The sequence below is a fragment of the Physella acuta genome, unplaced genomic scaffold (genome assembly GCF_028476545.2).
Source record: "Physella acuta isolate Inbredline_101_S28 unplaced genomic scaffold, ASM2847654v3 ptg000658l, whole genome shotgun sequence".
Lineage (NCBI taxonomy): Eukaryota > Metazoa > Mollusca > Gastropoda > Physidae > Physella > Physella acuta.
This window is the reverse complement of record NW_026732177.1, coordinates 1,325,856-1,351,189: the sequence shown is the minus strand read 5'-3', so window position 1 is coordinate 1,351,189 and position 25,334 is coordinate 1,325,856. Positions and strand designations below refer to the sequence as shown.

The 25,334-nt window shown below is 47.8% G+C and overlaps 2 protein-coding genes across 3 annotated transcripts in view; one reads left to right on the top strand and one right to left on the bottom strand.

The window, feature by feature from the left end:
• LOC131948683 (tubby-related protein 4) overlaps positions 1–25,334 on the top strand; it is a 73,961-nt gene that overhangs the window by 3,083 nt on the left and 45,544 nt on the right. Inside the window, exon 1 of one of the 2 annotated variants that reach the window (XM_059310330.1) lies at positions 9,669–9,691. The exons of the other annotated variant lie outside the window; for it this stretch is intronic. The gene's annotated coding sequence lies outside the window, so the exon portion shown is untranslated. Of the gene's footprint in view, positions 1–9,668; positions 9,692–25,334 lie in introns of those variants that run through there. 2 annotated transcript variants of the gene reach the window in all.
• LOC131948755 (repetin-like) lies at positions 18,411–21,968 on the bottom strand. The gene is made up of 2 exons (XM_059310435.1): positions 19,822–21,968; positions 18,411–18,519 (listed from the first exon to the last, which is right to left on the bottom strand). Exons 1-2 carry the CDS (start codon positions 21,966–21,968, stop codon positions 18,411–18,413), a joined length of 2,256 nt encoding a protein of 751 aa, XP_059166418.1.

Here is a 25,334-nt window from a genome sequence, read left to right as displayed (position 1 = left end):
CGTTGTCCAGATTTTTATTTTATATATATATTCACTAAAATTTCCACAGGAGTATTCTCAACAACTTCCCAAAGTTTCATGGTGATCGAATGAAAGGTGTATTAATGTATAAAAGACTAAAAAATACACACACTCATACATTTTTTGCTTTTTATAGTTATAGATAATTAATATTAATATTAGATATAGATAATTAATATTAATGTTTCACAATATAATTATAGGGCTTAATTATAAAAAATATAGGCCTAGGCACTAAAAAATTAATTACTAGGCCTAATAAAAATCTATATTCTTTTAGCTTTGGTCTAGTAGAAATAGCTCTATAGAATTTTGTTATATTATTTTAAAATTCTTAAAACTTTTACTAAATGAAATAATTGATATTTAGACTAGTTATCTTTTAAAGGCCATTTTCATACTCAAATATAACTAATTACATTTAGATTTCATCGACTAGTAGGTCTTTTCTATTTGATGACTTGATAAAATGTATTCCCAATACTATGTTTGGTAATGAACATAACATTCCAATGTAATGCCACACTGTTGGTTTAGGATTAGATTAGGGCTAGAGTTAGTATGAAACAGGCCTACAACTACAGCAAAGCAAGGGTTAAAACTATGAGTTGGGTTAGTGATGAGATTGGAAGATCTAGTAGCTAAATACTTTTGATCAGTTGTTTACAAAGTGGCTTTGTCATTCACATATTCTCTGACCAGGTACTTTTGACAGACTTTTTGCCAATTTTACTCTCATTCACAGTGGTGGTTTACTACCCTATTTCTGTGACAACATGATAGCTTTAATACTATTTCATTAAGGTAGATGTAATTTAATATTTCAGTATAAAGTCTTATTCTTGGATAACTTTCAATTTGTGATTGTCTATTCTCATGCTGCAAGTCTGTGTCTAGTGCCCATGTTGCAAGTCTGTGTCTAGTGCCCATGTTGCAAGTCTGTGTCTAGTGCCTGTCTCATGCTGCAAGTCTGTGTCTAGTGCCCATGCTGCAAGTCTGTGTCTAGTGCCCATGCTGCAAGTCTGTGTCTAGTGCCCATGTTGCAAGTCTGTGTCTAGTGCCCATGTTGCAAGTCTGTGTCTAGTGCCCATGCTGCAAGTCTGTGTCTAGTGCCTGTCTCATGCTGCAAGTCTGTGTCTAGTGCCTGTCTCATGCTGCAAGTCTGTGTCTAGTGCCCATGCTGCAAGTCTGTGTCTAGTGCCCATGTTGCAAGTCTGTGTCTAGTGCCCATGCTGCAAGTCTGTGTCTAGTGCCCATGTTGCAAGTCTGTGTCTAGTACCTGTCTCATGCTGCAAGTCTGTGTCTAGTGCCCATGTTGCAAGTCTGTGTCTAGTGCCCATGCTGCAAGTCTGTGTCTAGTGCCCATGTTGCAAGTCTGTGTCTAGTACCTGTCTCATGCTGCAAGTCTGTGTCTAGTGCCCATGTTGCAAGTCTGTGTCTAGTGCCCATGCTGCAAGTCTGTGTCTAGTGCCCATGTTGCAAGTCTGTGTCTAGTGCCCATGCTGCAAGTCTGTGTCTAGTGCCCATGTTGCAAGTCTGTGTCTAGTGCCCATGCTGTAAGTCTGTGTCTAGTGCCCATGTTGCAAGTCTGTGTCTAGTGCCTGTCTCATGCTGCAAGTCTGTGTCTAGTGCCCATGCTGTAAGTCTGTGTCTAGTGCCCATGCTGCAAGTCTGTGTCTAGTGCCCATGCTGTAAGTCTGTGTCTAGTGCCCATGCTGCAAGTCTGTGTCTAGTGCCCATGCTGCAAGTCTGTGTCTAGTGCCCATGTTGCAAGTCTGTGTCTAGTGCCTGTCTCATGCTGCAAGTATGTGTCTAGTGCATGTCTCATGCTGCAAGTCTGTGTCTAGTGCCCATGTTGCAAGTCTGTGTCTAGTGCCCATGCTGCAAGTCTGTGTCTAGTGCCCATGCTGTAAGTCTGTGTCTAGTGCCCATGCTGCAAGTCTGTGTCTAGTGCCCATGCTGCAAGTCTGTGTCTAGTGCCTGTCTCATGCTGCAAGTCTGTGTCTAGTGCCCATGCTGCAAGTCTGTGTCTAGTGCCCATGTTGCAAGTCTGTGTCTAGTGCCTGTCTCATGCTGCAAGTCTGTGTCTAGTTCCCATGTTGTAAGTCTGTGTCTAGTGCCCATGCTGCAAGTCTGTGTCTAGTGCCCATGTTGCAAGTCTGTGTCTAGTGCCCATGTTGCAAGTCTGTGTCTAGTGCCCATGTTGCAAGTCTGTGTCTAGTGCCCATGCTGCAAGTCTGTGTCTAGTGCCTGTCCCATGTTGCAAGTCTGTGTCTAGTGCCCATGCTGCAAGTCTGTGTCTAGTGTCTGTCTCATGCTGCAAGTCTGTGTCTAGTGCCCATGCTGCAAGTCTGTGTCTAGTGCCCATGTTGCAAGTCTGTGTCTAGTGCCTGTCTCATGCTGCAAGTCTGTGTCTAGTTCCCATGTTGTAAGTCTGTGTCTAGTGCCCATGCTGCAAGTCTGTGTCTCGTGCCCATGTTGCAAGTCTGTGTCTAGTGCCCATGTTGCAAGTCTGTGTCTAGTGCCCATGTTGCAAGTCTGTGTCTAGTGCCTGTCTCATGCTGCAAGTCTGTGTCTAGTGCCTGTCCCATGTTGCAAGTCTGTGTCTAGTGCCCATGCTGCAAGTCTGTGTCTAGTGCCCATGTTGCAAGTCTGTGTCTAGTACCTGTCTCATGCTGCAAGTCTGTGTCTAGTGCCCATGTTGCAAGTCTGTGTCTAGTGCCCATGCTGCAAGTCTGTGTCTAGTGCCCATGTTGCAAGTCTGTGTCTAGTGCCCATGCTGTAAGTCTGTGTCTAGTGCCCATGTTGCAAGTCTGTGTCTAGTGCCTGTCTCATGCTGCAAGTCTGTGTCTAGTGCCCATGCTGTAAGTCTGTGTCTAGTGCCCATGCTGTAAGTCTGTGTCTAGTGCCCATGCTGCAAGTCTGTGTCTAGTGCCCATGCTGCAAGTCTGTGTCTAGTGCCCATGCTGCAAGTCTGTGTCTAGTGCCCATGCTGCAAGTCTGTGTCTAGTGCCCATGTTGCAAGTCTGTGTCTAGTGCCTGTCTCATGCTGCAAGTCTGTGTCTAGTGCCTGTCTCATGCTGCAAATCTGTGTCTAGTGCCCATGTTGCAAGTCTGTGTCTAGTGCCCATGCTGCAAGTCTGTCTAGTGCCCATGCTGTAAGTCTGTGTCTAGTGCCCATGCTGCAAGTCTGTGTCTAGTGCCCATGTTGCAAGTCAGTGTCTAGTGCCCATGTTGCAAGTCTGTGTCTAGTGCCTGTCTCATGCTGCAAGTCTGTGTCTAGTGCCCATGCTGCAAGTCTGTGTCTAGTGCCCATGCTGCAAGTCTGTGTCTAGTGCCCATGCTGCAAGTCTGTGTCTAGTGCCCATGCTGCAAGTCTGTGTCTAGTGCCCATGCTGCAAGTCTGTGTCTAGTGCCCATGTTGCAAGTCTGTGTCTAGTGCCCATGTTGCAAGTCTGTGTCTAGTGCCCATGCTGCAAGTCTGTGTCTAGTGCCTGTCTCATGCTGCAAGTCTGTGTCTAGTGCCTGTCTCATGCTGCAAGTCTGTGTCTAGTGCCCATGCTGCAAGTCTGTGTCTAGTGCCCATGTTGCAAGTCTGTGTCTAGTGCCCATGCTGCAAGTCTGTGTCTAGTGCCCATGTTGCAAGTCTGTGTCTAGTACCTGTCTCATGCTGCAAGTCTGTGTCTAGTGCCCATGTTGCAAGTCTGTGTCTAGTGCCCATGTTGCAAGTCTGTGTCTAGTGCCCATGCTGCAAGTCTGTGTCTAGTGCCCATGTTGCAAGTCTGTGTCTAGTGCCCATGCTGTAAGTCTGTGTCTAGTGCCCATGTTGCAAGTCTGTGTCTAGTGCCTGTCTCATGCTGCAAGTCTGTGTCTAGTGCCCATGCTGTAAGTCTGTGTCTAGTGCCCATGCTGCAAGTCTGTGTCTAGTGCCCATGCTGTAAGTCTGTGTCTAGTGCCCATGCTGCAAGTCTGTGTCTAGTGCCCATGCTGCAAGTCTGTGTCTAGTGCCCATGTTGCAAGTCTGTGTCTAGTGCCTGTCTCATGCTGCAAGTCTGTGTCTAGTGCCTGTCTCATGCTGCAACTCTATGTCTAGTGCCCATGTGGCAAGTCTGTGTCTAGTGCCCATGCTGCAAGTCTGTGTCTAGTGCCCATGCTGTAAGTCTGTGTCTAGTGCCCATGCTGCAAGTCTGTGTCTAGTGCCCATGCTGCAAGTCTGTGTCTAGTGCCTGTCTCATGCTGCAAGTCTGTGTCTAGTGCCCATGCTGCAAGTCTGTGTCTAGTGCCCATGTTGCAAGTCTGTGTCTAGTGCCTGTCTCATGCTGCAAGTCTGTGTCTAGTTCCCATGTTGTAAGTCTGTGTCTAGTGCCCATGCTGCAAGTCTGTGTCTAGTGCCCATGTTGCAAGTCTGTGTCTAGTGCCCATGTTGCAAGTCTGTGTCTAGTGCCCATGTTGCAAGTCTGTGTCTAGTGCCCATGCTGCAAGTCTGTGTCTAGTGCCTGTCCCATGTTGCAAGTCTGTGTCTAGTGCCCATGCTGCAAGTCTGTGTCTAGTGCCCATGTTGCAAGTCTGTGTCTAGTACCTGTCTCATGCTGCAAGTCTGTGTCTAGTGCCCATGTTGCAAGTCTGTGTCTAGTGCCCATGTTGCAAGTCTGTGTCTAGTGCCCATGTAGCAAGTCTGTGTCTAGTGCCCATGTTGCAAGTCAGTGTCTAGTGCCCATGTTGCAAGTCTGTGTCTAGTGCCCATGCTGCAAGTCTGTGTCTAGTGCCCATGTTGCAAGTCTGTGTCTAGTGCCCATGTTGCATGTCTGTGTCTAGTGCCCATGCTGCAAGTCTGTGTCTAGTGCCCATGCTGCAAGTCTGTGTCTAGTGCCCATGTTGCAAGTCTGTGTCTAGTGCCCATGTTGCAAGTCTGTGTCTAGTGCCTGTCTCATGCTGCAAGTCTGTGTCTAGTGCCCATGCTGTAAGTCTGTGTCTAGTGCCCATGCTGCAAGTCTGCGTCTAGTGCCTGTCTCATGCTGCAAGTCTGTGTCTAGTGCCTGTCTCATGCTGCAAGTCTGTGTCTAGTGCCCATGCTGCAAGTCTGTGTCTAGTGCCCATGTTGCAAGTCTGTGTCTAGTGCCCATGTTGCAAGTCTGTGTCTAGTGCCTGTCTCATGTTGCAAGTCTGTGTCTAGTGCCTGTCTCATGTTGCAAGTCTGTGTCTAGTGCCCATGTTGCAAGTCTGTGTCTAGTGCCCATGTTGCAAGTCTGTGTCTAGTGCCCATGTTGCAAGTCTGTGTCTAGTGCCCATGCTGCAAGTCTGTGTCTAGTGCCCATGCTGCAAGTCTGTGTCTAGTGCCCATGCTGCAAGTCTGTGTCTAGTGCCCATGCTGCAAGTCTGTATTGTGATGATCTATTGACGTACCAGCGACAAAGCAGAAGGTTCTGTGAATGAACGACCAATCAATACAATTAGATTATGTAATACGTGAATAATTGATAGCGCGTGAACGATAAATCAATAATGTGCTTGTTTTGTAAGCAATGCCTGCTTGCTACTCACTGACATGAACCCGTCATCTCATTCGCCCCTCATGCCCATTACTGAGCTTTTATTTTTAAAGGGCTATCATTCCTATAGTGGGTCATCGTTCTATTAGTGGCCCATTATTCATTTAGCGGTCTCATTGGGCCATTGCTTGGGCCAGGCTAGTGTTGGAGCCAGGCTAGGGTTGGGGCCAGGGCCAGGCTAGTGTTGGAGCCAGGGCCAAGCTAGTGTTGGAGCCAGGGCCAGGCTATTGTTGGGGCCAGGCTAGTGTTGGGACCAGGGCCAGGCTAGTGTTGGAGCCAGCGCCAGGCTAGTGTTGGAGCCAGGGCCAGGCTAGTGTTGGAGCCAGGGCCAGGCTAGTGTTGAGGCCAGGGTCAGTCTAGTGTTGGAGTCAGGGCCAGGCTAGTGTTGGGGCCAGGCTAGTGTGGGGGCCAGGCTAGTGTTGGGGCCAGGGCCAGGCTAGTGTTGGGGCTAGGGCCAGGCTAGGGTTGGGGCCAGGCTAGTGTTGGGGCCAGGGCCAGGCTAGTGTTGGGGCTAGGGCCAGGCTAGGGTTGGGGCCAGGGCCAGGCTAGTGTTGGGGCCAGGCTAGTGTTGGGGCCAGGCTAGTGTTGGGGCCAGGGCCAGGCTAGTGTTAGGGCTAGGGTTGGGGCCAGGGCCAGGCTAGTGTTGGGGCCAGGCTAGTGTTGGGGCCAGGGCCAGGCTAGTGTTGGGGCCAGGCTAGTGTTGGGGCCAGGGCCAGGCTAGTGTTGGGACCAGGGCCAGGCTAGGGTTGGGGCCAGGGCCAGGCTAGGGTTGGGGCCAGGGCCAGGCTAGTGTTGGGGCCAGGCTAGTGTTGGGGCCAGGGCCAGGCTAGTGTTGGGGCCAGGGCCAGGCTAGTGTTGGGGCTAGGGCCAGGCTAGTGTTGGGGCCAGGGCCAGGCTAGTGTTGGGGCCAGGGCCAGGCTAGTGTTGGGGCCAGGCTAGTGTTGGGGCTAGGGCCAGGCTAGTGTTGGGGCCAGGCTAGTGTTGGGGCCAGGCTAGTGTTGGGGCTAGGGCCAGGCTAGGGTTGGGGCCAGGGCCAGGCTAGTGTTGGGGCCAGGCTAGTGTTGGGGCCAGGGCCAGGCTAGTGTTGGGGCCAGGCTAGTGTTGGGGCCAGGGCCAGGCTAGTGTTGGGGCTAGGGCCAGGCTAGGGTTGGGGCCAGGGCCAGGCTAGTGTTGGGGCCAGGCTAGTGTTGGGGCCAGGGCCAGGCTAGTGTTGGGGCCAGGCTAGTATTGGGGCCAGGCTAGTGTTGGGGCCAGGCTAGTGTTGGGGCTAGGGCCAGGCTAGTGTTGGGGCCAGGGCCAGGCTAGTGTTGGGGCCAGGCTAGTGTTGGGGCTAGGGCCAGGCTAGTGTTGGGGCCAGGCTAGTGTTGGGGCTAGGGCCAGGCTAGTGTTGGGGCCAGGCTAGTGTTGGGGCAAGGGCCAGGCTAGGGTTGGGGCCAGGCTAGGGTCGGGGCTAGGGCCAGGCTAGGGTTGGGGCCAGGCTAGGGTTGGGGCCAGGGCCAGGCTAGTGTTGGGGCCAGGCTAGTGTTGGGGCCAGGGCCAGGCTAGTGTTGGGGCCAGGCTAGTGTTGGGGCAAGGGCCAGGCTAGGGTTGGGGCCAGGCTAGGGTCGGGGCTAGGGCCAGGCTAGTGTTGGGGTCAGGGCCAGGCTAGTGTTGGGGCCAGGGCCAGGCTAGTGTTGGGGCTAGGGCCAGGCTAGTGTTGGGGCCAGGGTCAGGCTAGGGTTGGGGCCAGGCTAGTGTTGGGGCCAGGGCCAGGCTAGTGTTGGGGCCAGGGCCAGGCTAGTGTTGGGGCCAGGGCCAGGCTAGTGTTGGGGCCAGGGCCAGGCTAGTGTTGGGGCCAGGGCCAGGCTAGTGTTGGGGCCAGGGCCAGGCTAGTGTTGGGGCCAGGCTAGTGTTGGGGCTAGGGCCAGGCTAGTGTTGGACCAGACTAGGGTTGGGGCCAGGCTAGTGTTAGGGCCAGGCTAGTGTTAGGGCCAGGCGAGTGTTGGAGCCAGGCTAGTGTTGGAGCCAGGGCCAGGCTAGTGTTGGGGCCAGGCTAGTGTTGGGGCCAGGCTAGTGTTGGGGCCAGGCTAGGGTTGGGGCCAGGGCCAGGCTAGTGGGCCAGGGCCAGGGTTGGGGCCAGGCTAGGGTTGGGGCCAGGCTAGGGTTTTGGCCAGGGCCAGGCTAGTGTAGGAGCCAGGGCCAGGCTAGTGTTGGGGCCAGGCTAGTGTTGGGGCCAGGCTAGTGTTAGGGCCAGGCTAGGGTTGGGGCCAGAGCCAGGCTAGTGTTGGGGCCAGGCTAGTGTTGGGGCCAGGCTAGTGTTGGGGCCAGGCTAGGGTTGGGGCCAGGCGAGTGTTGGAGCCAGGGCCAGGCTAGTGTTGGGGCCAGGCTAGTGTTGGGGCCAGGGCCAGGCTAGTGTTGGGGCCAGGGCCAGGCTAGTGTTGGAGCCAGGGCCAGGCTAGTGTTGGGGCCAGGCTAGGGTTGGGGCCAGGGCCAGGCTAGTGTTGGAGCCAGGGCCAGGCTAGTGTTGGGGCCAGGCTAGGGTTGGGGCCAGGGCCAGGCTAGTGTTGGGGCCAGGGCCAGGCTAGTGTTGGGGCCAGGGCCAGGCTAGTGTTGGAGCCAGGGCCAGGCTAGTGTTGGGGCCAGGCTAGGGTTGGGGCCAGGGCCAGGCTAGTGTTGGAGCCAGGGCCAGGCTAGTGTTGGGGCCAGGCTAGGGTTGGGGCCAGGGCCAGGCTAGTGTTGGGGCCAGGGCCAGGCTAGTGTTGGGGCCAGGCTAGTGTTGGGGCCAGACTAGGGTTGGGGCCAGGCTAGTGTTGGGGCCAGGGCCAGGCTAGTGTTGGGGCCAACATGCCAGTGGTGAGGTCATAGCTGAGTCACACCATTGTGTGAGCTGCCGATGCCTGACGCTGTACGGTACACTGCTCGCCACCACTGTCCTAAGCACATCTCGATTGGCAGGCGACGTCTCCCCCCCCCTCCCGACCACCCCACTCCACCAATCGATTGGAAGGCGACTTTTCCCTCGCCCCATATTTTGAGGTGATGTCCTTCCACCTTGAGGCTATAACAGCTTTGTGTACATCATTAGTCAAATCTTCACCCATTCATTTAGCAGTTTTGTGTACATTAGTCAAATCTTCACCCATTCATATAGCAGTTTTGTGTACATTAGTCAAATCTTCACCCATTCATATAGCAGTTTTGTGTACATCATTAGTCAAATCTTCACCCATTCATATAGCAGTTTTGTGTACATTAGTCAAATCTTCACCCATTCATATAACAGTTTTGTGTACATTAGTCAAATCTTCACCCATTCATATAGCAGTTTTGTGTACATCATTAGTCAAATCTTCACCCATTCATATAGCAGTTTTGTGTAAAACATTAGTCAAATCTTCACCCATTCATATAACAGCTTTGTGTACAACATTAGTCAAATGGGGTGTGTAGTGGTATGTCGACTTGTGTGTAGGGGGTGTGTCACACGAGGGGTGTGTCACACGAGGGTGTGTCACACGAGGGTGTGTCACACGAGGGGTGTGTAGGGGGTGTGTCACACGAGGGGTGTGTAGGGGGTGTGTCGACTTGTGTGTAGGGGGTGTGTCACACGAGGGGTGTGTCACACGAGGGGTGTGTCACACGAGGGGTGTGTAGGGGGTGTGTCGACTTGTGTGTAGGGGGTGTGTCACACGAGGGGTGTGTCACACGAGGGGTGTGTAGGGGGTGTGTCGACTTGTGTGTAGGGGGTGTGTCACACGAGGGGTGTGTAGGGGGTGTGTCACATGAGGGGTGTGTAGGGGGTGTGTCACACGAGGGGTGTGTAGGGGGTGTGTCACACGAGGGGTGTGTAGGGGGTGTGTCACACGAGGGGTGTGTGGGGGTGTGTCGACTTGTGTGTAGGGGGTGTGTCACACGAGGGGTGTGTCACACGAGGGGTGTGTAGGGGGTGTGTCACACGAGGGGTGTGTCACATGAGGGCTCTGAAGGGGTACGTCAACTTGTGTGCGCGTGATATTCGCGTCTTGTGTGAGTGAAAGAACCGGGGCGGGGTGGGCTGGCCGTGTTGTCGGCAGGGAGAGGGAGCAGCCCGTCACACGGTCACTTTGTGCTTGGAGTATAGCGGCAGCGGCACGTCTTCTTGGGTGAGTTTTGGTCAGTCCATGTCAGTGAATCGGGTGTTTACTTGTGTGAGTGAATTGGGTGTTAACTTGTGTGAGTGAGTGAATCGGGTGTTTACTTGTGTGAGTAAGTGAATTGGGTGTTAACTTGTGTGAGTGAATTATGTGTTAACTTGTGTGTGAATAGTGTGTTAACTAGTGTGAGTGAATTGGGTGTTAGCTTGTGTGATTGAATTATGTGTTAACTTGTGTGTGAATAGTGTGTTAACTAGTGTGAGTGAGTGAATTGGGTGTTAGCTTGTGTGAGTGAATTGGGTGTTAGCTTGTGTGAGTGAATTGGGTGTTAACTTGTGTGAGTGAGTGAATTGGGTGTTAACTTGTGTGAGTGAATTGGGTGTTAACTTGTGTGAGTGAATTGGGTGTTAACTTGTGTGAGTGAGTGAATTGGGTGTTAACTTGTGTGAGTGAATTGGGTGTTAACTTGTGTGAGTGAGTGAATTGGGTGTTAACTTGTGTGAGTGAATTGGGTGTTAACTTGTGTGAGTGAATTGGGTGTTAGCTTGTGTGAGTGAGTGAATTGGGTGTTAACTTGTGTGAGTGAATAGTGTGTTAACTAGTGTGAGTGAGTGAATTGGGTGTTAGCTTGTGTGAGTGAATTGGGTGTTAGCTTGTGTGAGTGAATTGGGTGTTAACTTGTGTGAGTGAGTGAATTGGGTGTTAGCTTGTGTGAGTGAATTGGGTGTTAACTTGTGTGAGTGAGTGAATTGGGTGTTAACTTGTGTGAGTGAGTGAATTGGGTGTTAACTTGTGTGAGTGAGTGAATTGGGTGTTAACTTGTGTGAGTGAATTGGGTGTTAACTTGTGTGAGTGAATTGGGTGTTAACTTGTGTGAGTGAGTGAATTGGGTGTTAACTTGTGTGAGTGAATTGAGTGTTAACTTGTGTGAGTGAGTGAATTGGGTGTTAACTTGTGTGAGTGAGTGAATTGGGTGTTAACTTGTGTGAGTGAATTGGGTGTTAACTTGTGTGAGTGAATTGGGTGTTAGCTTGTGTGAGTGAGTGAATTGGGTGTTAGCTTGTGTGAGTGAGTGAATTGGGTGTTAGCTTGTGTGAGTGAGTGAATTGGGTGTTAACTTGTGTGAGTGAGTGAATTGGGTGTTAGCTTGTGTGAGTGAATTGGGTGTTAACTTGTGTGAGTGAATTGGGTGTTAACTTGTGTGAGTAGCTGATGATGTGGCTAGTTGCTGACGTTATGGGTGGATGGTGTTGGGAGTTGTTGGAGTAAGGAGTTGCTAGTGATAGATTTTGGTGTTTAACCAGGTGCTAAAAGTAACAGCCACGTCTGGCCAGTCAATGTCCGCTGGTGGCCCCGCTGTTGGCCCCGCTGTTGTCTCCTGGCCTATAGCTGTGTGGGCCTGTGGATCGATTAGAGACACACGTTCTTCCTGTCCCACGTCCACTCGCAGCTTTCATCATTAACTCTTGCAGTTTGCTCTTAGTCAGATACAAGCTTACATTCTTAACTCTTGCAGTTTATTCTTACTCTTAGCGATTTTCCTGACATTGCTAGCGATTTTCCTGGCATTGATATATATATATATATATATATATATATATATATATATATATATATATATATATATATATTTATTTATTTATATATTTATATTTATATAAAATATATATATATATATATATATATATATATATATATATATAGTGAATACTGATAGCCGCCATTAGAGTTGAGAATACGATTTTACAATGTATCACATCCGTCTCACCGGTTAGTGATACAAGTTAGCCCAGTTAGATAAAGCCCAGTGTTGGTAATGAGGGGCTACAGCCCAGTGGTCGGTAAAATACAAACAAGTCTGATGTGGACAGAGGTTCTAATTATTAGCGCGTGACCTGCGGCTGTTTTTGTTTTGCTCCATCAGCTCATTAACAGCACAGTCCCTAGGCAGGTCATTGGCGGAGCTAAGCTCGCTAGTTGACTGGGTTGGCTCCATACAGCAAGAAATGGCTTAAAGCTGCGGCCTGTATAGAGTGGCTCCATACAGCAAGAAATGGCTTAAAGCTGCGGCCTGTATAGAGTGGCTCCATACAGCAAGAAATGGCTTAAAGCTGCGGCCTGTATAGAGTGACTCCATACAGCAAGAAATGGCTTAAAGCTGCGGCCTGTATAGAGTGACTCCATACAGCAAGATATGGCTTTAAGCTGCGGCCTGTATAGAGTGGCTCCATACAGCAAGAAATGGCTTTAAGCTGCGGCCTGTATAGAGTGGCTCCATACAGCAAGAAATGGCTTAAAGCTGCGGCCTGTGGCTCCATACAGCAAGAAATGGCTTAAAGCTGCGGCCTGTATAGAGTGGCTCCATACCGACGGCTATTAGTTTGATGAAATGACAGAGCCAATTACTGAATGTAGTGTCAGCTCATGGGCTACACCGACTCAAAGAACAAAGTCGCCAGCCAGCGGCGTAATCCGTGAGGGGATTTGATCGGGGATTTCACGGATATTCCAACTTGGGGACACGTTTTTTTCCAACTTGGGGACACGTTTTTTTCCAACTTGGGGACACGTTTTTTTCCAACTTGGGGACACGTTTTTTTCCAACTTGGGGACACGTTTTTTTCCAACTTGGGGACACGTTTTTTTCCAACTTGGGGACACGTTTTTTTCCAACTTGGGGGCACGTTTTTTTCCAACTTGGGGACACGTTTTTTTCCAACTTGGGGACACGTTTTTTTCCAACTTGGGGACACGTTTTTTTCCAACTTGGGGACACGTTTTTTTCCAACTTGGGGGCACGTTTTTTTCCAACTTGGGGACACGTTTTTTTCCAACTTGGGGACACGTTTTTTTCCAACTTGGGGACACGTTTTTTTCCAACTTGGGGACACGTTTTTTTTCCAACTTGGGGACACGTTTTTTTCCAACTTGGGGACACGTTTTTTTCCAACTTGGGGACACGTTTTTTTCCAACTTGGGGACACGTTTTTTTCCAACTTGGGGACACGTTTTTTTCCAACTTGGGGACACGTTTTTTTTCCAACTTGGGGACACGTTTTTTTCCAACTTGGGGACACGTTTTTTTCCAACTTGGGGACACGTTTTTTTCCAACTTGGGGACACGTTTTTTTCCAACTTGGGGACACGTTTTTTTCCAACTTGGGGGCACGTTTTTTTCCAACTTGGGGACACGTTTTTTTCCAACTTGGGGACACGTTTTTTTCCAACTTGGGGACACGTTTTTTTCCAACTTGGGGACACGTTTTTTTCCAACTTGGGGACACGTTTTTTTCCAACTTGGGGACACGTTTTTTTCCAACTTGGGGATACGTTTTTTTCCAACTTGGGGACACGTTTTTTTCCAACTTGGGGGCACGTTTTTTTCCAACTTGGGGACACGTTTTTTTCCAACTTGGGGACACGTTTTTTTCCAACTTGGGGACACGTTTTTTTCCAACTTGGGGACACGTTTTTTTCCAACTTGGGGACACGTTTTTTTCCAACTTGGGGACACGTTTTTTTCCAACTTGGGGACACGTTTTTTTTCAACTTGGGGACACGTTTTTTTCCAACTTGGGGACACGTTTTTTTCCAACTTGGGGACACGTTTTTTTCCAACTTAAGGACACGTTTTTTTCCAACTTGGGGACACGTTTTTTTCCAACTTGGGGACACGTTTTTTTCCAACTTGGGGACACGTTTTTTTCCAACTTGGGGACACGTTTTTTTCCAACTTGGGGACACGTTTTTTTCCAACTTGGGGACACGTTTTTTTCCAACTTGGGGACACGTTTTTTTCCAACTTGGGGATACGTTTTTTTCCAACTTGGGGACACGTTTTTTTCCAACTTGGGGACACGTTTTTTTTTCAACTTGGGGACACGTTTTTTTCCAACTTGGGGACACGTTTTTTTCCAACTTGGGGACACGTTTTTTTCCAACTTAAGGACACGTTTTTTTCCAACTTGGGGACACGTTTTTTTCCAACTTGGGGACACGTTTTTTTCCAACTTGGGGACACGTTTTTTTCCAACTTGGGGACACGTTTTTTTCCAACTTGGGGACACGTTTTTTTCCAACTTGGGGACACGTTTTTTTCCAACTTGGGGACACGTTTTTTTCCAACTTGGGGACACGTTTTTTTCCAACTTGGGGACACGTTTTTTTCCAACTTGGGGACACGTTTTTTTCCAACTTGGGGACACGTTTTTTTCCAACTTGGGGACACGTTTTTTTCCAACTTGGGGACACGTTTTTTTCCAACTTGGGGACACGTTTTTTTCCAACTTGGGGACACGTTTTTTTTCAACTTGGGGACACGTTTTTTTCCAACTTGGGGACACGTTTTTTTCCAACTTGGGGACACGTTTTTTTCCAACTTAAGGACACGTTTTTTTCCAACTTGGGGACACGTTTTTTTCCAACTTGGGGACACGTTTTTTTTTCAACTTGGGGACACGTTTTTTTCCAACTTGGGGACACGTTTTTTTCCAACTTGGGGACACGTTTTTTTCCAACTTAAGGACACGTTTTTTTCCAACTTGGGGACACGTTTTTTTCCAACTTGGGGACACGTTTTTTTCCAACTTGGGGACACGTTTTTTTCCAACTTGGGGACACGTTTTTTTCCAACTTGGGGACACGTTTTTTTCCAACTTGGGGACACGTTTTTTTCCAACTTGGGGACACGTTTTTTTCCAACTTGGGGACACGTTTTTTTCCAACTTGGGGACACGTTTTTTTCCAACTTGGGGACACGTTTTTTTCCAACTTGGGGACACGTTTTTTTCCAACTTGGGGACACGTTTTTTCCCTTCTAGTTCCCATTTGTAACTGAATCTTTTTTTATATTATGTTCCTATTTGTAACTGAAATTCGCTGATTATTATGTTTTCATCTGGACATTCGCGACTTGGTTGCTAATAAGGGGAATCGTACTCGACTTAAAGCAAAAGTCTGAATGTTATGCTACACCACCATACATCACAGTGACTGTAGCATGTCACCACACATCACAGTGACTGTAGCATATCACCACACATCACAGTGACTTTAGCATATCACCACACATCACAGTGACTAGCATATCACCACACATCACAGTGACTGTAGCATATCACCACACATCACAGTGACTAGCATATCACCACACATCACAGTGACTGTAGCATATCACCACACATCACAGTGACTGTAGCATATCACCACACATCACAGTGACTGTAGCATATCACCACACACCACAGTGACTGTAGCATATCACCACACATCACAGTGACTGTAGCATATCACCACACATCACAGTGACTGTAGCATATCACCACACATCACAGTGACTGTAGCATATCACCACACATCACAGTGACTGTAGCATATCACCACACACCACAGTGACTGTAGCATATCACCACACATCACAGTGACTGTAGCATATCACCACACATTACAGTGACTAGCATATCACCACACATCACAGTGACTAGCATATCACCACACATCACAGTGACTGTAGCATATCACCACACATCGACACACAACAACATAACTCTTACATGGACACATGTTGGTCTGTCTTTAGACGCCATATTGCAGCGGTTTTTACCGTGTCTTTAGACGCCATATTGCAGCGGTTTGTACCGTGTCTTTAGACGCCATATTGCAGCGGTTTGTACCGTGTCTTTAGACGCCATATTGCAGCGGTTTTTACCGTGTCTTTAGACGCCATATTGCAGCGGTTTGTACCGTGTCTTTAGACGCCATATTGCAGCGGTTTTTACCGTGTCTTTAGACGCCATATTGCAGCGGTTTGTACCGTGTCTTTAGACGCCATATTGCAGCGGTTTGTACCGTGTCTTTAGACGCCATATTGCAGCGGTTTGTACCGTGTCTTTAGACGCCATATTGCAGCGGTTTTTACCGTGTCTTTAGACGCCATATTGCAGCGGTTTGTACCGTGTCTTTAGACGCCATATTGCAGCGGTTTGTACCGTGTCTTTAGACGCCATATTGCAGCGGTTTGTACCGTGTCTTTAGACGCCATATTGCAGCGGTTTTTACCGTGTCTTTAGACGCCATATTGCAGCGGTTGTTTTTACCGTGTCTTTAGACGCCATATTGCAGCGGTGGTTTGTACCGTGTCTTTAGACGCCATATTGCAGCGGTTTGTACCGTGTCTTTAGACGCCATATTGCAGCGGTTTGTACCGTATTCCTAACTTGTCGTGACTGGCCACGAACCAAACGGCGCTGATGAAACGATTAACTTCTCGCTTTCCTACGTAGTAGGAGTGGGCCCCTAAGTCGAGGGGAGCCACAGAACATAAGACATAATCAGTCCACAGGACCCCCCTCATTACATAAGACATAATCAGTCCACAGGACCCCCCTCATTACATACGTCCTCTAGCATTCCTCACAAGATTTATAGTCCTTAAATGCATCAAGATATCCCGTATTTGTAAAAAGAAAAATATACGAGATAAATATTGTTTTCTGTGTCATGTACACCACCAGTAAACCTCGAGTTTTAATGTTTCTTTCAAATGTCTAAACGAAGAGGGGGTAGGAGTGGTCCCCTAAGTCGAGGGGCGCCACAGAGAGGGGGTAGGATAGTCCCCTAAGTCGAGGGGCGCCACAGAGAGGGGGTAGGATAGTCCCCTAAGTCGAGGGGCGCCACAGAGAGGGGGTAGGATAGTCCCCTAAGTCGAGGGGCGCCACAGAGAGGGGGTAGGATAGTCCCCTAAGTCGAGGGGCGCCACAGAGAGGGGGTAGGATAGTCCCCTAAGTCGAGGGGCGCCACAGAGAGGGGGTAGGATAGTCTCCTAAGTCGAGGGGCGCCACAGAGAGGGGGTAGGAGTGGGCCCCTAAGTCGAGGGGCGCCACAGAGAGTGGGTAGGGGTGGTCCCCTAAGTCGACGGGCGCCACAGAGAAGGGGGTAGGATAGTCCCCTAAGTCGAGGGGCGCCACAGAGAGTGGGTAGGGGTGGTCCCCTAAGTCGACGGGCGCCACAGAGAAGGGGGTAGGATAGTCCCCTAAGTCGAGGGGCGCCACAGAGAGGGGGTAGGGGTGGTCCCCTAAGTCGACGGGCGCCACAGAGAAGGGGGTAGGATAGTCCCGTAAGTCGAGGGGCGCCACAGAGAGGGGGGTAGGGGTGATGACTAAAGAATGGCTCTGGTTCCCTAGTAAGAATGAGTCGGTAATAATAATTCACCACACTTTATAGAATTAAACGTTGGGCCGCTTCATATTTCAACATTCAGTTGTAAATAAATCTGAACACCATGCACTTTTAGCCAGATATAAGCAGGGGTGTATTTATAGCTCAGTAGACTCTTTAAGTCTTTTGCCCTGGGAGCCTATAATTTATAGAAACTGTGAAGCCTGGTTAGCGATAGACAAAAAAAAAGTTTTGTTAGATTTTCAAGGTCAATGACTTAGGATACAATTTGACGAGAAACAACGTGGCTTGATAACATGTCGGAATCAAGACGTCTGTACGCTTGATTCAATAAAATCATTGAAAGCCTTTAATAGCTTAGTTATGATTAGCTGTAGCCAGTCAGATGACACTCGACCACTATTGTGCAGGTCGCCACATAACCAGACAAATGACTCGGTGGGTCACTACCTTCGATGACTGAACCGAATCAGGGGGCTCCCCCAGTGTGCTTGTGAACGTGTAACCGGTGGCTACCAAGAGCAGCACCCCTTACAGCTGGACGGTAAACGAAGACGCTCTACCTCGTCCTTGTGGAGGGTGATTAACTTAAACGGAGGGTCTGTTTCTTTTTACAAGCTCCTATTTAACTCACTGTCTGTCGTCAGTCTGTCGTCAGTAAGTCTAGATTGAAACGGCCGAGCGAAATTACGGGCACCTCTAACTGACAGATACGATTCGTAGTTGGTACGTGGGTCAAGACATGAAGACAATGCAACAAGACATTAAGTTTATCTTAATTGGTTGCCTAATTAATTTTTTATGCATTAATTAAAATGTTGTCCAAAATAGTAGGCTGTCTCATCAAACTATTCCACACTATTATACATGCGTCATTACGTTCATTAGGTGCGCAATGGTTTTTAGTCATGCACGTCTTATTGTAAATTTAAAACAGTTAAAGAACTGAAAAAATTCACACACAATTTTTTTAAAATTCAAGCTTTTATGTAATAATGCATTTAAAAGTACAAAATAAATGATGCACTACTATTCAAATAACTATAAAGAAAAGCGTGTGTCTCTTCCTAAATATTAGTTATGGTATCCAATATATACTAAAGTGACCCACGCTTTTCTTTATAGTTATTTAAATAGTAGTGCATAATTTATTTTGTACTTTTAAAATGCATTATTACATAAAAGCTTGAATTTTAAAGGTTTTTTTGTGTGAATTTTCGACTATGGCGATGAAGTCTATTCGCGGTCACCTGGTCACAAGTGTGGTTACTTACATACAGAATTCAACTTTATATATTAGATTATGCATTACACGGCGTCAGTACACGGGTTAGAGTCACGGCGTCAGTACACGGGTTAGAGTCACGGCGTCAGTACAGGGGTTAGAGTCACGGCGTCAGTAAACGGGTTAGAGTCACGGCGTCAGTAAACGGGTTAGAGTCACGGCGTCAGTAAACGGGTTAGAGTCACGGCGTCAGTACACGGGTTAGGGTCACGGCGTCAGTACACGGGTTAGGGTCACGGCGTCAGTACACGGGTTAGAGTCACGGCGTCAGACGAGCAGTACGGGCGTGTGTACGTTTTCTGCTGTAAAAAAGGGGTATCTAGCGGGAGGGGGAGGTTGAGGAGACGCGAAGGTGTTGAGCAGGGGAGAGAAGGAGCTGACAAAATCAATGAGAACTGTTTAAGCAACGCTGGCTTCTCCCCCTTGATTAGCATCCCGACGGATTGGATTAGCAGAGATTAGCTTATTGACCCACGCTGTCCACCCGAGATTTGGTCTTTCTTCACAAGTTTGTCTGGTATGTCCAATCCCCCCCCCTACCCCCAGTACTTAAATCACATTTTGTCGAGCCTGATATGTCAAGTCCCCCCCCCCTTTCCTCTTATACTACATTTAGTTCACCCTTGTAGACTTGGTGTTTCTATCAATGCCAGCTCTACAGGGAGCTAGCGAGAAGACAGGCAGTATTCCTCCCAGCACTGTTGGCCCACACTCGCCTTGTTATCAACAACTTTTGTTTGTCTTGAGAGGAAAAAACTCACCGTCAAAATAATTGAATTTATGGAAGCCTTTGTTGATTTAAGATTTCATTTAGATCTCAGCTCCACGGCGCTCCACAAAACCTCAACATGGCGCCCAGTGCGACGTCACTAAGGTGTCCAGTGGGACGTCACTAAGGCGTCTAGTGGGACGTCACTAAGGCGACCAGTGGGACGTCACTAAGGTGACCAGTGGGACGTCACTAAGGCGACAAGTGTGACGTCACTAAGACGACCAGTGGGACGTCACTAAGGCGACCAGTGTGACGTCACTAAGACGACCAGTGGGACGTCACTAAGGTGTCCAGTGGGACGTCACTAAGGTGTCCAGTGGGACGTCACTAAGGTGTCTAGTGGGACGTCACTAAGGTGTCCAGTGGGACGTCACTAAGGTGTCCAGTGGGACGTCACTAAGGTGTCCAGTGGGACGTCACTAAGGTGTCCAGTGGGACGTCACTAAGGTGTCCAGTGGGACGTCACTAAGGTGTCCAGTGGGACGTCACTAAGGTGTCCAGTGGGACGTCACTAAGGTGTCCAGTGGGACGTCACTAAGGTGTCCAGTGGGACGTCACTAAGGTGTCCAGTGGGACGTCACTAAGGTGACCAGTGGGACGTCACTAAGACGCCCAGTGGGACGTCACTAAAGACGCCTAGTGTGAGGCGACTGGGCCTGATGCACTTTCAATGACAGCTTGACGCTACATAAACAATTAGCTGTTTTTCTACAGGAGAAGCTGTCTGTCATTATGGGGTCGCTAGTGCTGTGACGTAACAGTTTGTTTACTCCTGGCTTGGATTTAACGGTCTGGTTACTAGTGCCTCTCATCTCAGTAGGGTAACACCGATTTATCTAGCTGCTTCTTTTGGTTATCGCATGATAAGCTTCTAGAGAAGATACCCCCCCCCCCCCACACACACACTTGTTATTGATTCCTGCCTGTCTTGTCCTGTGTCCCTTCCTGCCTGTCTTGTCCTGTGTCCCATTGATTCCTGCCTGTCTTGTCCTGTGTCCCTTCCTGCCTGTCTTGTCCTGTGTCCCTTCCTGCCTGTCTTGTCCTGTGTCCCTTCCTGCCTGTCTTGTCCTGTGTCCCATTGATTCCTGTCTGTCTTGTCCTGTGTCCCTTCCTGCCTGTCTTGTCCTGTGTCCCTTCCTGCCTGTCTTGTCCTGTGTCCCTTCCTGCCTGTCTTGTCCTGTGTCCCTTCCTGCCTGTCTTGTCCTGTGTCCCTTCCTGCCTGTCTTGTCCTGTGTCCCCTCCTGCCTGTCTTGTCCCGTGTCCCTTCCTGCCTGTCTTGTCCTGTGTCCCTTCCTGCCTGTCTTGTCCTGTGTCCCATTGATTCCTGTCTGTCTTGTCCTGTGTCCCATTGATTCCCGCCTGTCTTGTCCTGTGTCCCTTCCTGCCTGTCTTGTCCTGTGTCCCTTCCTGCCTGTCTTGTCCTGTGTCCCATTGATTCTTGCCTGTCTTGTCCTGTGTCCCATTGATTCCCGCCTGTCTTGTCCTGTGTCCCATTGATTCTTGCCTGTCTTGTCCTGTGTCTCATTGATTCTTGCCTGTCTTGTCCTGTGTCCCATTGATTCTTGCCTGTCTTGTCCTGTGTCCCATTGATTCCTGCCTGTCTTGTCCTGTGTCCCTTCCTGCCTGTCTTGTCCTGTGTCCCATTGATTCTTGCCTGTCTTGTCCTGTGTCCCATTGATTCCTGCCTGTCTTGTCCTGTGTCCCATTGATTCCCGCCTGTCTTGTCCTGTGTCCCTTCCTGCCTGTTTTGTCCTGTGTCCCTTCCTGCCTGTCTTGTCCTGTGTCCCATTGATTCCTGCCTGTCTTGTCCTGTGTCCCATTGATTCCTGCCTGTCTTGTCCTGTGTCCCTTCCTGCCTGTCTTGTCCTGTGTCTCATTGATTCCTGCCTGTCTTGTCCTGTGTCCCTTCCTGCCTGTCTTGTCCTGTGTCCCTTCCTGCCTGTCTTGTCCTGTGTCCCATTGATTCTTGCCTGTCTTGTCCTGTGTCCCATTGATTCCTGCCTGTCTTGTCCTGTGTCCCTTCCTGCCTGTCTTGTCCTGTGTCCCTTCCTGCCTGTCTTGTCCTGTGTCCCATTGATTCCTGCCTGTCTTGTCCTGTGTCCCATTGATTCCTGCCTGTCTTGTCCTGTGTCCCTTCCTGCCTGTCTTGTCCTGTGTCCCTTCCTGCCTGTCTTGTCCTGTGTCCCATTGATTCCTGCCTGTCTTGTCCTGTGTCCCTTCCTGCCTGTCTTGTCCTGTGTCCCATTGATTCTTGCCTGTCTTGTCCTGTGTCCCATTGATTCCTGCCTGTCTTGTCCTGTGTCCCATTGATTCTTGCCTGTCTTGTCCTGTGTCCCATTGATTCCTGCCTGTCTTGTCCTGTGTCCCTTCCTGCCTGTCTTGTCCTGTGTCCCATTGATTCTTGCCTGTCTTGTCCTGTGTCCCATTGATTCCTGCCTGTCTTGTCCTGTGTCCCTTCCTGCCTGTCTTGTCCTGTGTCCCTTCCTGCCTGTCTTGTCCTGTGTCCCTTCCTGCCTGTCTTGTCCTGTGTCCCATTGATTCCTGTCTGTCTTGTCCTGTGTCCCCTCCTGCCTGTCTTGTCCCGTGTCCCTTCCTGCCTGTCTTGTCCTGTGTCCCTTCCTGCCTGTCTTGTCCTGTGTCCCATTGATTCCTGTCTGTCTTGTCCTGTGTCCCATTGATTCCCGCCTGTCTTGTCCTGTGTCCCTTCCTGCCTGTCTTGTCCTGTGTCCCTTCCTGCCTGTCTTGTCCTGTGTCCCATTGATTCCTGCCTGTCTTGTCCTGTGTCCCATTGATTCCTGCCTGTCTTGTCCTGTGTCCCTTCCTGCCTGTCTTGTCCTGTGTCTCATTGATTCCTGCCTGTCTTGTCCTGTGTCCCTTCCTGCCTGTCTTGTCCTGTGTCCCTTCCTGCCTGTCTTGTCCTGTGTCCCATTGATTCCTGCCTGTCTTGTCCTGTGTCCCTTCCTGCCTGTCTTGTCCTGTGTCCCATTGATTCCTGCCTGTCTTGTCCTGTGTCCCTTCCTGCCTGTCTTGTCCTGTCGGCTTTTTCCGTCCATGTTATGTAGGCCTATCTTTGATGTGTTGCGACCATGTTGGTCTTTGTTTCGTGTCGGCATTTTGTCTTGATCCTATGGAATGAGCGTGGTTTATGACAAGTGGGTGAGAAATGTAGTTAAAAAAATTGATGAGATGATTGAGCAACAGCAGTTCAATTTCATCTAGCGCTAATTCGAAGTATTAAAAAAAACACATATAGGGGATATTTACTGGGTCGGCCATTCAAATGAATTTTTAATATTACAGAATAAGAAACACTTTCTTATTTCATATAGGCCTACTACTATTATTAACAAATTCAACGAATAAACAAATTTAGACATTTTTCCTGGGACTTTTTTTGTCCTACAAACATTCATACTATTAATATTTCATCCTGTTATCGGCCAGAAAAATGTTCAGTCTGTTATTGGCCAGATAAATATTCAATCTGTTACTGGCCAGAAAAATATTCAGTCTGTTATTGGCCAGATAAACGTTCAGCCAGTTATTGGCCAGATAAACGTTCAGCCAGTTATTGGCCAGATAAATGTTCAGCCTAATGTTGGCCAGATAAATGTTCAGCCTAATGTTGAGTTATTGGCCAGATAAATGTTCAGCCTAATGTTGAGTTATTGGACAGATAAATGTTCAGCCTAATGTTGAGTTATTGGCCAGATAAATATTCAAATGTTGTTGACCAGATAAATGTTGAGTGTTAAATAGATCCGATGGAGAAAAAAGCTGTCACCATTATGAATCATATAATATTCCGAGGTGTCGGTTTGAAATGGTTGATGGTTTCGGGATTTGACGTTTGAATGTAGAAGTGCTTAAATCAGATTTCTGTAGGGAGCCGTTTTGTCAGCTGGCTAATGCGTTGGTTGGGGCCATTGTGTTGGGCTGGTAATGGGCTGATGTAGCCCTGGCTGTCAGCTACGTGATATACACGGCGCCAGCTATTAGCTAGATGACATAAACGGCTGTAGCTGGTGGTTAGATGACATGAACGACCCAACAGTCAACTAAATGACATGAACGACCCAACAGTCAACTAAATGACATGAACGGCCCAGCAGTCAACTAAATTATATGAACGACCCAACAGTCAACTAAATGACATGAACGGCCCAACAGTCAACTAAATGACATGAACGGCCCAACAGTCCACTAAATGACATGAACGGCCCAACAGTCCACTAAATGACATTTGGCGCCCCACCCAAAGCCCCTGACTGGCCCCCCGCTCCCGAGCATAATCAAGTTGGCCAATCGGTGGCACGCTGCCACGATCGATTTCCTTGCCGCTTTCTTTCATTGCTGCCTCCGTGTAGGGCCCAGCAAGCGATAAAAGATGAGCGTCGGAAAGCGTTTTGGGAGTTTGAATGATGAAATCAAAAGAAACATACACAAACGATTGGCGCTGGAATTGGAGAAATAAAAATAGCTTGCGTGAAATGTGCTTAGGGCTTTGGGAGAATGTGGAGGCATTCTGTTCACTGCCCTTTTTATGGCTATAACGAATGGCTGTTAGCCAGCTGTAACCTATGGCTTTCAGCTTTCTCTCTCCCCCCCCCCCCCCCAGCTATAACTTATGGCTGTTTGCATTCCCCAGCTATAACGCCAAATTATATAGCGCGCATATTTCTTTTGTTTTGTTTAAATCTGGCAAACTTTCCAAAGTGTGCACCAAAATTTGACTTGCTCAGACGTCTTTCGAGGCGTGCGACAGTGGGTCTAAAATCAAATCCTACTCATTTTGTTCAAACCTTTTATTTGAGCCATTTAACAACTCCATTAGAATATAATTGTTCAGACCTATGAATTCAGTTACTAATTAATATCAAGACACAATAGGTCCCGCCTTGCCCAGCAGGAATATAAAATAGTATAGGCAGTAGCGTACGCAGGGGGGAGCAGGGGGAGCAGCCGCTCCCCCTCTGGCCATTTTCAGCAAAGTGGCGCCTTTTTGGAAACTTTTTAAACTCAAAGTTTTAAACAATGATATTTGTTAAAAAAATATTTTTGGTCGGCACATCTATGTAAATCACAAGATTTCTTTTCATGCAGCAATTAAGCATTATTGTACTACTCTAGTAGTGTCTACGTTTACAACACGTATTAACAGCTTCATCAGTTTGCCATTCTAAAAATAACCATTACGATGCATTGCAATGTTTAAAAAACCTCTACGGGTAGTACCACTTGGCAAGAGGGGTGTTAAGTTTAAGGCAACTGTATAATTGAATTAGAAAATGTTTTACATAAAACTTCACACATAATTACTTTATATATACAGTTTAAATCGTGTGATTAATTCTTAAAAAATTTCAATACAGAAACAAATACAACTGATGTGGCACCTCTATTTAAATTTACTTATGAGAAAACTGCGTAGTGGTGGAGAAATTTTGACAAGGTCAACAACGTCATCACGATGAAGTAGTAGTATTCTTACAGTTTGGGCGATAGTGATACGATTACAAATTATATGAAACAGTTACAACCCCCCTCCCCCATAAACCCTTCTGTAAAAAAAATATTGTCATAATACCACTGCTATTTATTTAAATCTATTTCTGTAATATATATTTGTGTAATATTTATTTGTGTAATATATATATATATATATATATATATATATATATATATATATATATATATATATATATATATATATATATATATATATGTTTAGAACAGTCATCTAAAAACTGACGCTATGTTAACTCTGAGTTGGTTATCTCCCTCCCCCCCCCTCCCACTCACACACCTCACCACCACAATTGTGTAGAGCGACATTAATGTCACACCTGGGTATACACTGGGTTGTATAATTGACCTAAAGTGACCGGACAGTGGTGAATGAAGTTAAACCCACATCCCCCCCCCCCAACCCACCCCCAACTGATCTGTTAAGTACATGTAGAAAAACGCGTAATGACGTACCAAAGTACCATGGCGCCAGATAAATAGCTTTTTAAAGGTAAAACTCTGTGAATATTGTTTTTGCAATTACCAGTAAAAGGTGTGTGATAAATACAGTGATCTAACCCATACCTATCACTATGTTAAAAAATGATCTTTAAAGAACACAAAGAAGCAGTAGTTAATTAAAAATATATGATCTGAACTAAAAGACCGATAGTTAGTCAAATGTAGGCTGTTATTCCGAATGTTTTTCTATTATATCGAAAAGCGTGGTTTTATACCAACTCTGATTTTAAAAACTTCCATTATGCTGTAATACTTTAGCATTTATGATGACGATATATTAAATTCTGATTATAGACAAAAACATTTTGTAAACACGAATAGTGTTAAACAATTTCATTAAATTCTAAAGTAATTATTTATTTGTTTTGACATTTATAATTAAATTTGTA